Source organism: Artemia franciscana, chromosome 3 (assembly GCF_032884065.1).
Source record: "Artemia franciscana chromosome 3, ASM3288406v1, whole genome shotgun sequence".
NCBI classification, from domain to species: Eukaryota; Metazoa; Arthropoda; class Branchiopoda; order Anostraca; family Artemiidae; genus Artemia; species Artemia franciscana.
In genome coordinates, this window is record NC_088865.1 from 25,011,091 (window position 1) to 25,025,293 (window position 14,203).

The 14,203-nt window shown below is 36.8% G+C and overlaps 1 protein-coding gene across 1 annotated transcript in view; it reads right to left on the minus strand.

The window, feature by feature from the left end:
- Positions 1-14,203, minus strand: part of LOC136025506 (DNA repair and recombination protein RAD54B-like) — a 33,363-nt gene that overhangs the window by 7,489 nt on the left and 11,671 nt on the right. The window contains exon 2 of the mRNA XM_065701536.1: positions 12,223-13,948. Coding sequence (XP_065557608.1) covers positions 12,223-13,948 — 1,726 coding nt within the window. The remainder of the gene's footprint in view (positions 1-12,222; positions 13,949-14,203) is intronic.

Genomic DNA, 14,203 nt, shown 5'->3' on the forward strand with positions numbered 1-14,203 from the left:
ATGAGGTGTAGCCTTTGTAGCATAGACAGTCTGGTTGCTAGGGAAGGTGCATGACCTGATCTGGTTGATAGGTAAACCAGTTATGCAAGTTTTGTGCTAATACGGCTATGTCAATGAGGTTCTTGTAGGAGTGGCTATGGAATAGATTTTGTAGACATAACAGTGGAATAAATTATGCAAGCGTCGGAGTGCCTTCGACCATACTACTGTGGTGTAACTCCTTTAATTTTCGGGGGTGTTTCAAAAATCAGGGAAATTTTCTCAGGCCCGTAACTTTTGATGGGTAACATTAAACTTGATCAATCTTATGTATTTGGAATCAGCATAATAAATTGATTCTTTTGATGTATCTATTGATATTAAAATCCTATTTTTTAGAGTTTCGGCTACTATTGAACCGAGTCGCTCCTTACTTACAGTTTATTACCAAGAACTGTTTAATCCAAAGGTGGAGAGTCCTGTTTCATCATATAGGCAATTATTCCCTGGCCGATGATTCTCTTCTGCAGTAACAACCTTTGAAACTGGTTATTTAGAGTCAACCATTTATCCATAGCAAAAAGATTCTGTATGGTTTTTCGCCTCTCCACCTAATTCATTTAAAAAAAAAAAACGAGTGTAAAAATACTCATTTCATTCATACTTGAAAAATTCAAAAGTTAAACAAAAAAATTCAGGTTCTGAGAAAAAAAAATTAAGTCCCGAAAAATCTAAGCCCTGAAAAATATGTCACTACAAAAGTCTTTTTTTTCTAAAGGAAAATTTTCGACTAACATATGTATACCATTTTCATTTCATACTTCAAAAAAATTTCAAAATAAAATTTTTTGTTTATGTAGGTTATACGCAGTGTCTTTTAAAGATGTGAAAAAAGGCTTAAAATTCAAAAGAAATTCAAAAACAGGAGGGGATCATACTCGTTTGATTACACCTCAAAACGAATAAAAATTAACATGAGTAGGGTTGACAACCCCCATGCCTTCTAAAGAACAGAACATAATTTGCGCTTTAATGAGAACAAATACATTTTAAATGTTTTCTTTTTTATTTAATGTTTGAAAAATTAATAAGACTGTAAGGATATATATATATATATATATATATATATATATATATATATATATATATATATATATATATATATATATATATATATATATATATGTATGTATGTATTTGTTTTTTTTTCAATAGTTTTTTCAGTTTTTTCTTTAACTTGCACTCTTTTAACTTAGTTAAATTACTATAGCAGAATAAGTAATATCAGTAGCCCCACAAGTTTCAACTTAACACCCACAGTCGTTATTGGGATATTGCTAAGTTGTTTTATTGACAACCATACACACAGTGCCTTTTGATTTACTTTGAAAGCAACATTTTGTTTTGAACCATGATGGTCAGATTGCATAGCTCTGGGGGGCTGTTGTACCCAATATACCTAGAAATATAGTTACTGGACCATTTTTAACGCTAAACAAAATGACTTTCTAAAAATTCTGGTTGGATTTTTTGGAGAAATGAATGGGCTTGGGAGGAGGGCTGCTTCCCTTCAATCACTTTTGACTCTTAAAAAGCGCACTACAAATTTGAATTTCCAATCATTTCGATAGTAAATCGATCTTTTTCGATTTAGTTCAATGCAGTTTCAATATTCCCCAAATTTTTTGGGGAAACCCTTATACCCTTGATACCCATAGCTTTACTAGCAGTATTCGTAACACCAGCAGTAATAGAAGCAGCAGTAGTAGCAGTATCAGAAGGATTAATAGTAGTAGCCTTAGCTTTAGTGGTAGTAGTTGTAGTAGATCTAGTAATAACAGTATCAACAGTAGTAGTAGCCCTTGTATTAGTATGAGTAGAATCAGTAGCAATAGGATGCAAATATTTTCTTTTGGTTAGTTCAATCCCCAACAAAAGGCACTGTAGGTTTCAACTTCACATACCGAACTGTTCTTAAAATATTGCTGATGCGCCCTTTTGACAACCTGCATTCAGAAGGCGTCGTGCTGTGATTCCGTTCACCTTCCCCCTCAAAATTCACTGAAAATTTCAACTTCATACCATTAGGCATAGTTGTAATAGTGGTCGCAGTAGTAGTATTAGTATTAATAATAGCAGTGTTAACAGTAATATACCAATACTAGTAGCAGCAGCAGTACTAACATATTTCCTTTTTGTCAGCTAAACATCTCTCTTATTGAGTCCCGGAAGTTTCAACTTAATATAATTAGCCGTCACTTTGACATTGTTTATATGTCCTTTTGATAGCCTGTATGTTCATATACTTCTTGAAATCTTCATCTTAATGCTCTTAGCCTTACAATATTTGTTATAGAAGTAGCAGTTGAAGTAGTAGCATCGAATTAGCTCCTTCAAAAGTTTCAATTATATTCCTGGCTATTATAGAGCGGCGCTGCCTATGATATTCCTTATATGCCCTTTCAAAAACCTGCATACGTATAGTTTTTAAAGTTTAAAAAATTAAAAAAGATTTCATTTAGTTAAAACTCCCCATAAATGTTCCCTAAAAGTTTCACCTTAATATCTTTAGCGTCATTAGTTACTGTAACTGTTGTGGTAGCATTAACAGTACGCACATAGAGCATTCTGGCTAGTTCAGAATCAGCCAAAACTTACACTTAAGGGTTTAACTTAATAATGTAACCCGTTCTTGAAATATTGTTTTGGTACTCTTTTGAAAATCTACATACTCGAAGTTCGTTTGATTGAGTTCAACATCCACCTAAATACTCCTTGAACGTTTCGCCTTAAAACTCTTAGCTTGCGTAGTAGTTACAGTTGTAACAGCAGTAGTAGCATTAGTAGCACTATGTGCATAGTACCTTTGGTTTTCAACACCCCCTTCAACATAAGCTTTAAGTTTCAATTTAATACCATCAGTAGTTCCTGAAGCATTGCTGATGCGTGCTCTTGATCAGCTGTGTGGGCATAGTGTGTTCTGATTAAGTTCAATGCAGTTTCAATATTCCCCAAATTTTTTGCCTTGGCACCGTTAGCTTTACTAGCTACTAGCTTTTCTAGTAATAGAAGTAGCAGTAGTAGCAGTATCAGTAGAATTAATAGTAGTAGCCTTAGCTATAGTGGTAGTAGAAGTAAATCTAGTAATAATAGTATCAGCAGTAGTAGCAGCCCTAGTAGTAGTATGAGTAGAAGCAGTAACAATAGGATGCAAATATTTTCTTTCGGTTAGTTCAACATTCCCCACAACAGGCACTGTAGGTTTTTAACTTCACACACCAAACGGTTTTTAAATATTTGCTGATACGCCTTTTTGACAACCTGCATACAGACGGCGCGCTGTGATTCCGTTCACCTTTGCCTCCCAAAATTCACTGAAAATTGCACCTTCATACCATTAGGTATAGTTGTAATAGTAGTCGCAGTAGTAGTATTAGTGTTAATAGTGGTAGTATTAACAGTAACAGTACTAGTACTAGTAGCAGCAGTATTAACAAATTGCCTTTTTGTCAGTTGAACATCCCTCTTATCGAGTCCTGGAAGTTTCAACTTAATATGATTAGCTGTTGCTATGACATTGCTTATATGTCCTTTTGATAACCTGTATATTCATATACTTCTTGGAATGTTCATCTTAATGCTCTTACCCTTACAACATTTGTTATAGAAGTTGTAGTTGAAGTATTAGAAGCAGCAGTAGTAGTAGTAAATGTGGCTGTGGTGGTAACATTAGTAGTAGCTTGCACGTATTGCCTTTTGGTCAATTGATCTTCCGCTTTAAGCATTCTTTGAAAGTTCCAACTCAATACCCAAATCCATTCTGGAAATACGCTCTTTTGACAATCTGGATGCACATAGTGTCTTTGATTTAGTTCAAATATCCCCTCAATATTGTAAATTTAGCAATGTCGTACTAGTAGTAGCAGTGATAGCAGTAATAGCAGTAGTAGCAGTATTTGTTTTAGTATTAGTACTAGCGTGTAAATATTTCCCATTTGGTCAATTGCTTCTTTCCCTTATCATTTCCTGAAAGTTCCAAATTGAAAGCTCCAATCTCAGTCATTCCTGAATTACGATTTTTTGACAACCGGTATACACATAAGGTGTTTTTATTTAGTTCAATACTCCCCTCAAAATTCTCTGAAAAGCTCCCCAGAATGCCCTTCGTCTTTTTGGACAGTAATGGTCAAACATGCATAATTTCCTCAATAGCAAATACTATACGTAAACAATTACCTAACTTACAGCCCTTGCCCTGACGGCTCCTGGGGGGGGGGTTGATATCCTCAAAGGCATAATCACTGGACTTTTCAACAACGCTGAAGAATATAGACGTCTCAAAATTTACATGAATGTCTGCTTTGGGAAATGATGGGCGAGGGTGAATATGGGGGCTGCCTGCCTTTACATCACTTTCGACTTTTCAAAGGAGGCATTAGGTCTTCCAATTTCCAATTAAATAAGCCCCATACAAAGTTTATACGACCACTTATTCCTTAAGAATTTTATAAGCCCCTAGGGCGTAACTTGCAACCCTTTCCCCAGGGCTCTGGTGAGTTTTGTCAACCTTGGAGGCATTGTTATATGGCCTTTGGACCATTTTGACTATTTTGAGCAAAATGACTATCTCATATTTTCGATCAGATGCGCTTGGGGAAAAGAGGGTGTTGCGTGGGGGGGGGGCTAGTTGCCCTCCATCACTTTTGATTCTTAAAAGGAAACTAGAACTTTTAATTCCCAGTTAAATGAGCCTCTTCTAAAAATTTATACGACCACTCCTAACATAAAAACCTTATGTGCCCCCATGGCATAACTTACAACCCTTACCCCCAGGTTAAAAAGGGTTTTTTCAAACCCAAAGGTCTCGTTATATGATCTTTAGAATATTCTGAACAAAATGGCTATCTCAAAATTTGGATAAAAAAATTGGATGCATTTGGGAAAAAAGTGACGTGGAGGTGGGGACTAGTTGCCCTTTGATCACCTTTGACTCTTAAAAAGGCCAATAGTACTTCTGATTTCCAGCCTAATTAGCCCCCTTCAAAGTTTGTACAACCACTCCTTTCATAAAAACCTTACATGTTTATAATGGGCAGCTATTATAACTTATGGCCCTCACCTTAAGGGCAGTGGGGGGGAGGGGGTTGTAATCCTCAAAGACACAATTGCTGGGCCTTCCAACTACGCCGCTGAACAAAATAGATACATCAATTTTGATTGGATATATCTGGCAAAATTATGGCCGTAAGGGGGGTGGTGGTTACCCTTCAATCACTGTCGATTATTAAAAAGGGCACTAGAACTTTGAACTTTTAATCGAATGATCTCCTTTCGCTTTTCTACGAAGACTCCTTCTGTACAAATTGGACTGGCCATAAAAAAATACTACATTGTGCCTACGTCGCTCTTTACTTAGGCAGTGCTATTCTGCTACCTATGATTAGAAGCTTTTTTAAAAGTTCTAAAAACTTTAGCGTGATGAGCAAGGTATCGAGGATGGAGGTAACCTCCTAATATATGAAATAATTTCTGTTCGCTTTGAGTTTTAATGTTGCTCCTTTCTTTCAGAAAAAACTCTTTTTTTTTCATTTTAGTACATTACATCACCAAGTGTTTATTCAAAAGTCTTCTGATTTAATGTTAAGACTAAATTGGCTTTAACTGTGCTTGTTTTTTAGCTTGAGCACCTTTAATTTAGCTAAAACAATAGAAAAGAAAAAAGCGGCGACAACTGTTGCCTTCAACAACAGTCGCCACCTAAATTAGGATAAATTTAAGAACAAAACACACAAAGAAATTTAACTGGTCTTAAACATTTAAAAAGAATAATTTTTGCAATTAAGCTAAGTCGTAGAAGCCGCAAAAAGACAAGGAATTTTAACTGGCTTTAAACATTGAAAAAGAATATTTTTTCAACGAAGCTACGTCGTGGGAGCCGCAGCTATCTTTTATTCCCCCCTGAAATTTAATGGAGCAGAATCTCATTATTGAGAACTTGCAGTCACTATCAGGCATGAACAGTCATTGTGAGAAATCTAAGGGGTCTCAGAACGTCTTAAGAAAGTATCATATTACAGAGACGCCTCCATTGTATCTACTATGCGCTCCTTTAATCCGATAGTAGTGGGGCTGAAAATTTGAACAGCATCTAAGAAAAAACGCTTCCTTCCGCCTCAGCAGGGGGTAAACTATCTATGAGGGTGGATGGGATTTTAAGAAATGTTTTAGTTTTGGTCAGCTTCTATAGCCCCTCTTTAGCATCTGGGATTTTTTTAAGGCTTGCAATAAGCTTAATTTTTCTGTTTCGAGAGAAAAGGGTCAGATTTCTAGGAGACCAAAATCCAAATCGACTCTGTCGATTTGGATGGAAAAAGATGGAAGTGCCCAGGGTTGACCTATTGGTAACATGATTGAGACGAGAATGTGAGATTAGAGACTTCTCCCCGCTCCATCTGTTGGTCTGGTAATCTTGTGAAAATATTTCATTCTTTTTTTACAACTTCAGTTCTTTAGATCGGAATAAACATCTCACTGAGTATTTTAGAGCAAAATATACCTTCCATCATCGAAATTCTTGACTAATAAGCTAGACAAAGCCGTGGGGTCCTAAGACATGCTGAAATTTTTGAGTGTAATACAGGAAGGTAGATTAGAAAAGCATTGAACAAATAAAATTTCTCTCTGTGTAAAAAAAAGTCTGCTTAATTCAAATATTTAGACCTTGAGTAAAACGGGTTAATGTTATTTCTCAGAATATAAAAAATCTTTCCTTTTCTTTGTTCTTATATTACTAATCAACTTCTTATGCTCTAAGTTCTAAATTTGTCGTATTCAACAATAGTTTCTTGGGTGAAAAATAAAATTGAATTAAATGACGGATGTAGAAGAGTAACTTTTTTGCGAATGATAATGTTCCTTCTGAAGACAATTTCTGCTTAGAGACCAGATTCTTTTTCCTGGGATTCAACAATTATCCAAAAGGAGCTCTTTAAAAATCCCTATAACTCAGACCATCCAATACTCTGAGACATCCAAGAAAACCGGGTTATGCGGCTAAAAATTTAAGTTCACGGGTGTCTCAAACAGATTTGTAAATAAACAAGAGCCAAGAGCTCATATGGCACTTGTGACGAGGCAAGAAGAGCTAAGAGCCAAGAGATCATATGGTATGAGCTCTAACAGAATTCTAAGAATCAATAGATTGATTTAAAAGGAAAATCAGAGGCTTAATGCCGGTCAGGATTTAAAATAAGAGCTCTGAGTCACGATGTCCTTCTAAATATCAAGATTCATTAAGATTCGATCACACACTCGTAAGTTATAAATGCCTCATTTTTTTAATTTTTCAACTCCCTTTAGCCCCCCAGATGGTCGAATCTGGGAAAACGACTTTATCAAGTCAATTTCTGCAGCTCCCTGACACGCCTACCAATTTTCATCGTCCTAACACATCCAGAAGCACCAAACTCACCAAATCACTGAACCCTTCCCCCCAACTCCCCCAAAGAGAGCGAATCCAGTACGGTTACGTCAATCACGTATCAAGGACATTTGCTAATTCTATCCACCAAGCTTCATCCCGATTCCTCGACTCCAAGTTTTTCCCAAGATTTCCCCCTCCAACTCCCCCAATGTCGAAAGATCTGGTCGGGATTTGAATTAAGAGCTCTGAGACATGAATTCCTAATAAATATCAAATTTCATTAAGATCCGATCACCTATTCGTAAGATAAAAATACCCCAATTTCACGTCTTCCAAGAATTCCGATTTCCCCTCCAACTCCCCCCAATGTCACAGGATCTGGTCGAAATTTAAAATTAGAGCTTTAAAGCACAAGACCTTTCTAAATATTAAATTTCATTAAGATCTGGTCACCCTTTCGTAAGTTATAAATACCTTATTTTTCCAAATTACCCCCCCCCCAACTCCACCTAAGAGAGTAGATCCGGTCTGGTTATGTCAGTTACGTATCTTAGACAGGGTTTTATTCTTCCCATCCAGTTTCATCCTGATCTCCCCGCTTCAAGTATTTTCTAAGATTACCGGTCCCCCCACCAACTGTCCCCCCAAGGACGCTGGATCCAGTTGAGATTTAAAATAAGAGATCTGAGTTACGAGGTCCTTCTAAATATTAAGTTTCATGAAGATCCTATCACTCCTTCGTAAGTTAAAAATACGTCATTTTTTCTAATTTTTCAGAATTAACCCCCCCCCCCCCCAAATAGAGCGGATCCGTTTTAAATATGTAAATCACGCATGTAAGACTTCTGCTTATTTTTTCCACCAGCTTTCATCCCGATCCCTCCAATCTAAGCGTTTTCTATGATTTGAGGTTCCTTCAAACTTCCCCCAATGTCACTAGATCCGGTCAGGATTTAAAATAAGAGCTTTGAGACACGATATCCTTCTAAATATCAAATTTCATTGAGATCCGATCATCCGTTCGTAAGTTAAAAATACCTCATTTTTTCTAATTTTTCAGAACTAACCCCTCCCCCAACTACCCCAAAGAGAGCGGATCCGTTCCGGTTATGTCAATCATGTATCTAAGACTTGTGCTTATTTTTCCCACCAAGTTTCATCCTGATCCCTCAACTTTAAGTTTTTTCCAAGATTTTAGGTTTCCCCTCCCAACTCCCACCCAAGGTCACCAGATCCAGTCGAGGTTTAAAATAACAGCTCTGAGACACGATATCCTTCCAAACATCAAATTTCATCAAGATATGATCAACCGTTCGTAATTTAAAAATACTTCATTTTTTCTATTCTTTCGAATTAACGGGCCCCCCACTCCTCCCCCCAGATGGTCAAATCGGGAAAACGAAAATTTGGGAATTTCTAATTTAATCTGGTCCGGTCCCTGATTCGCTTGCCAAATTTCATCGTCCTAGCTTACCTGGAAGTGCCTAAAGTAGCAAAACCGGAACCGACTGACCGACAGGCCAACAGACAGACCGACATAATTTGCGATTGCTATATGTCACTTGGTTAATACAAAAGCTAATTTGAGCTTTCTTGGTAATCTTTATTATTATTTTCCGTCCTTAGGAAATTGATGATGGACCGTACTTTTGAATTAGAAAGTAAATTTATCCCGGTGTTCGGCTACATTTTCTTAATTATTTGCTTCCAAATTTATTAAATTATATTTGGCAAGAAACATGGGTACATACAAAAATGTTTGTGAGAGGGTAAATCTGCAAAAATTTACCTATAGGGGAGAGCAGGCACCCGTATAGGATGGTTTGCCCCCCCCCCTTTCCCGTAATGCAAACGTTAAGGTTTTAACTATTTCCCCCAAATTTTCAACAATTCATCCTTGTTTTTTGTGTGCGTGGGAAGGGGGAGGGGGAGGTTTCAGATCACATCTAACATTTCAGTTCCCCTCAAAAATTTTGTTCTTACATGCTCATGACACAAAAGTATGACGGTTTTAGAAAGTATTTTTAGGCAGTAAAGTTAGTATAATATTTTTACCTTTTTAATAAGGCAGTTACCAAGACACTTTCAAATTAGCAATTAACTTCATATGGCCACGTGTATAATTGGTATGACCCCATGTCGTTCCGTGGAGGCTCGTGTGAAAAGAAGAGTAAAGTCAACAGTAGTATGGCCATTATGGGGGTGGAGTGAACAGTCCCTCAGGTCATTTGAACCTCATTTACATAAGCCGGGAGGAAAGTAATTTGCATAACCGGTTTACCTAGCAACCAGATCCGGTCATGAGCTTTCCCTAGCAACCAGATTGCCCATAATGAAGATACTAAAGAGTAGTGTTGGGTGATATTTAACGTCGATATTGACATACCGATATATAGACCAAAATATAGATATCGAATATCAAAAAGTAAACATCGATTTCGGAAACGATATTGGGAATTTTTGGTCATTTTTAGCTTTTTCTAGCATCTAACGGGGAACATCCAGCCGAAAAGATTCAACAAAAAAACGATGCGTAAATGGCAGAGAAGAAGAGTAATAACACATCCAATCATTTAACTCAAACATACTGATGCATAGCCTGCTCTCAAACTGATATTACACTTAACGAGAGAAGACTCTCAAATATGACCGAGAACCTCCGAAAGGCTTTGCTGGATATAACCATTCTAGGTTGTGAAGCCATGTTCTTATCACACCCGTCATACCTTGATCCAAGTTTGAGTCACCTCTCTTGAGTTACCGGTAGAATGGCCTTAATGAAGATCCCGGTTGTATTGTATGCCGGATAAATACATTAAAGTGATAAGATTTACGTAGTAGTCTGTAGTCTAAAGTGCTTTTATAAGTACTTCGGGGAGTGAAATAGACATTCCTGACAAGTACCAAGGGGGGAACCTCAAAACAAATTCAAGGATAGGACGATACCTTGTACGACATGTAGAGGGAGAAGCGAATACACTGCAGACTCAAAAGGAATTATTCCCGGATAAGGGAGACCCATATAAAGAAACAGACCCGGTAATATGAGAGAACATGAAATAGAAACAGAGGCAGTAATAAACAAAGAAAAATTAGTGTATGAAAATACGAGGAAAAAACCAACTCGCCCCTCAGATGCTACGCAAAATGAAGGGGAGCTGCAAGTAAGAGAAAATACACATAAAGACAGAGGAAATAGAGCGAACAAACTCAGAAAACAAATTAAGAGAATATAACAACAGAGAGAATAAAAAAGGCCCAGTAGCAGCAGTAATAGAAGCAATATGGAATCGAGATACACTAGGGGGAACGAAAATGTAGATTAAATTATTAATATAGATATATTAACAGCATATATTAAATTTCATTGAGGCTGAAAGAAAAGCCAGAGAACGAAAAGAGGAGGAAGAGAGAAAAGAAAAAGAGAAATGCTTAAGGACAGAGAGATGAGAATATTAGAATAGCAAGAGTACGAAAGGAGGAGGAAGAAAGAGAAGAAAGAGAGATATATAAGAGCTAAAGAAAAAAGAGGAGGCAAATAGAGAGAAAAGAGAACACGTAATGAAAATGATCCCAGGAAAAAATTCTTAAGAGTCTCAGAGATCATCTACAGTAGATTTAATACATCTAATAAACCTTCAGCCAATGAAAGAAAATGAGGATGTACATTTATACCTAAACAATTTCGAAAAAACGGCGGAATTAACTGGATGGCCGAGAGAAAACTGGGTGACATTGATTCGACCCTTCATTAACTACAAAGCACAAACTATTTTTAAAGCATTACCGATGCACTCCGCAAAAGATTTTGAATGATTAAAACAATCCATTTTTGAAAAGAAACTCTCCCCTGAGCGCTTTCAAAGAAGGTCTAAAAGCGAAAGAAACCGAGACAACGAAACTTACAGGGAATACTGGTACAAATTAAAAGATATGTGTTTAAAATGACTAGAGCTAGAAAATTACGGAACGGTAGAAGACCCAGAGGAGATAAAAGAAAAGACGACAGAAAGTGGATCAAAATAAGAGAGGAAACTGAGGACACAAAAATATTTCAATATTAAGAGTATAATAAAAACAGGCACTATAACACAGAGCAAAAAAATGCATTTCAGCACAAACAAAGAGAAGTAACATGCTATAACTTTGGTACTACAGGGCATTTTTCAAAAAACTGCCCCAGTAAAGATGATCAAAAGTCGCATAAAACATCCAGGGCCATGGCCCATAATAACGAAAAAAAAATACGCGTTTGTCAAGTCGCATAAAATATAAAGAAGATTGAACGGGGAACTAGTTGAAATGGCAATTGATTCTTGCAGTGACCAAACTGATGTACAAACTTAGCTAATTAATAGAACAGTAAGAGACAAAAAAAAGATTACAACCTTATGTTATTATGGAGATAAGCACCCATGCCCGTCTGCTTGGGTGAGAATAAAAATTGCAAAGAAGGGTGGTACAGTCCAGAGAAGAACGGTAAAGGAAGGCTTAGTGAACTCATACAAGAATTAAAACATAATATATACAGTTCATATACAATTCATATACACAACATGACTTTTAAGTATCGACGGTATGCCATAGAGTAACAATTATTTATTACAGACAAAACAATAATTTTTTTACACCAAGTGGTCAAAATGGTCGAAATCAATTTTTATTTTTATGGCAGGAAAATTGTTGCAACTGCTATTTTAAAAAGAAAGTGTTTTAACTGTTAACTTTTAAAATAAATAACAATAATCTTGACAGTAATAACTAAAAACTACATCATTTTAGATTTCAATCTCGACAAGTCAAAAGAACAAAAGAGTTACCTCAGTTTCATAAAGTCAACATCTCTTTCATCTTCTTCATTGTTACCAGTAACATTGCATAGTGAAGGATGGTTGCATAGGTTGCGCAGAAGAGAAATATAATAAAGATGAGCACACCCACTATAGCAACCTATAAAAATGGATCGAACCCCTTTACATCCAGTAATTTCCTCATAGATGACAGCTTGATCTTGGCTTGCTTTACACAGGACAACGTTCTCAATTTTTGGAGGCAAAAATTCCTTTATCATATCTTGGGTTCGACGCAAAACAAACTTCGATATTATTTCATTCAATTCTTGAGCACGCATTTCTCCTATCTCTCTCACATCTTCAGACGCGTCTGGAAGTCTTGAGGCGTTGATCGGATCTTCAAAAATGCGCTTAAATGCAGAAGGCCTTCCCAATATCCCTGGATTCACAATGTCTGCCAACGCAAAAAATTCTGACAAATCATTTTGAATTGGAGTTCCAGTAAGGAAAATCCTTCGTCCACAATCAAGTCTAGCTAAACTTTCCGATTTTTTCACTTTCAGGTTTTTCATTCGATGAGCTTCATCACATACAACCAGGTCAAAAGGAATTTTTTCAATTATTTCAGCATTGCGCACAAACAGTTCATAAGATATTATCATAACCGGCCTATTGAATTGTTTTGCATAATCAGTAGGCTTGTTTTTATTATCGATGACAAATGGTAGGAGTCTTTCTCGTCCTAACCAGCGCTGAAACTCCTTTTCCCAGTTATGCACTAAACTTGACGGAGCTATGATCATTACCCTTTTAGCAATCGGTTTACCTTCAAACGGCCCTTGATGCAGCATCGTCCAAATAAGTGTAATAGACTGAAGTGTCTTGCCAAGACCCATTGAATCGGCAAGAATACATCCTGTGCTTCCACCATCTCTGAATCCCATAAAGCATTCATACATGAATATAACACCGTCAATTTGATGTTTGCGCAGATGACGACCAAGAAAAGGATCGATGACAACATCAACGATCCTCGTACTGCTGTTGAACTGGACTTTAGAATCAGGACGAGGTAGTACAATAGCACCCTTGTCTTCAGGGTTATGTCGCGGCTTCAAAATGTTACTTTTTATAGGTTGTGCATTACCAGAGATTACTGGAAGCTGAAATTGAGCAGGTCGAGGAGGCTTCAACGCAAAAATACTGGGTTGACATCTTTCAAAGCAACGACCTTTCAAAAAATCTGATTGAGAAATAGGATCCAAAATTTCAACTTCTCTTGAACCTAAATAGAATCTTTCACCTGATTCAAAGGTTTTTAGCTTAGCATTGCTCAATTTACCAAGTTCTTTGCCATCTGAGTCAATTAGAGTAACACACATTTTAGAAACCACTAATATTCCATCTCCTTCCCATTTCTTATGCTTACGGTTTGATTGCTTGCCCCAAACAGCAGAAAAATAAAGGGTTTCTGAGCTCTGGGTAAAATCACTAACATTATCGTTGCTAACACGTGCAAGCCCAATACCAGAATCAGCAGAATCACTCAGCAATTTTTTACTTTCTCCATCTATGGTAGAAGAATTGATAACTGGCACATTTTTAACTGGAGCTTCAAACATACGTTTCATAGGTGGTGGCTTATCATCGTCTTTTGACTTTGAAATAAGCACCAAAATGCTACTTGGGCTACGTTTAATCACTCCTTCTTCCTTAAAGGGTAGCTGCGAGGGGGCGAGGGATCGTCTCATACCTAAAAAAAAGAGGCGTTTGGTGCTTTTACTTGAAATAGTTCTAAAGTAACGTCCACATAGCAATAAACGAACCTGTCTATAATATGTATTCCAACCAAATTGCTTCTTCTTTGTTTTTGAGCCAATTGAACAAACAATTGGCTTCTGATAAGTATTTAGTAGACAGCATAGAACACAGTTGCAGCAATTGCTGCAATCTAGTAAATAGCAAACCACGGACCATAGTAAGCAAAATTTTAGAAATTCGTTTTGAA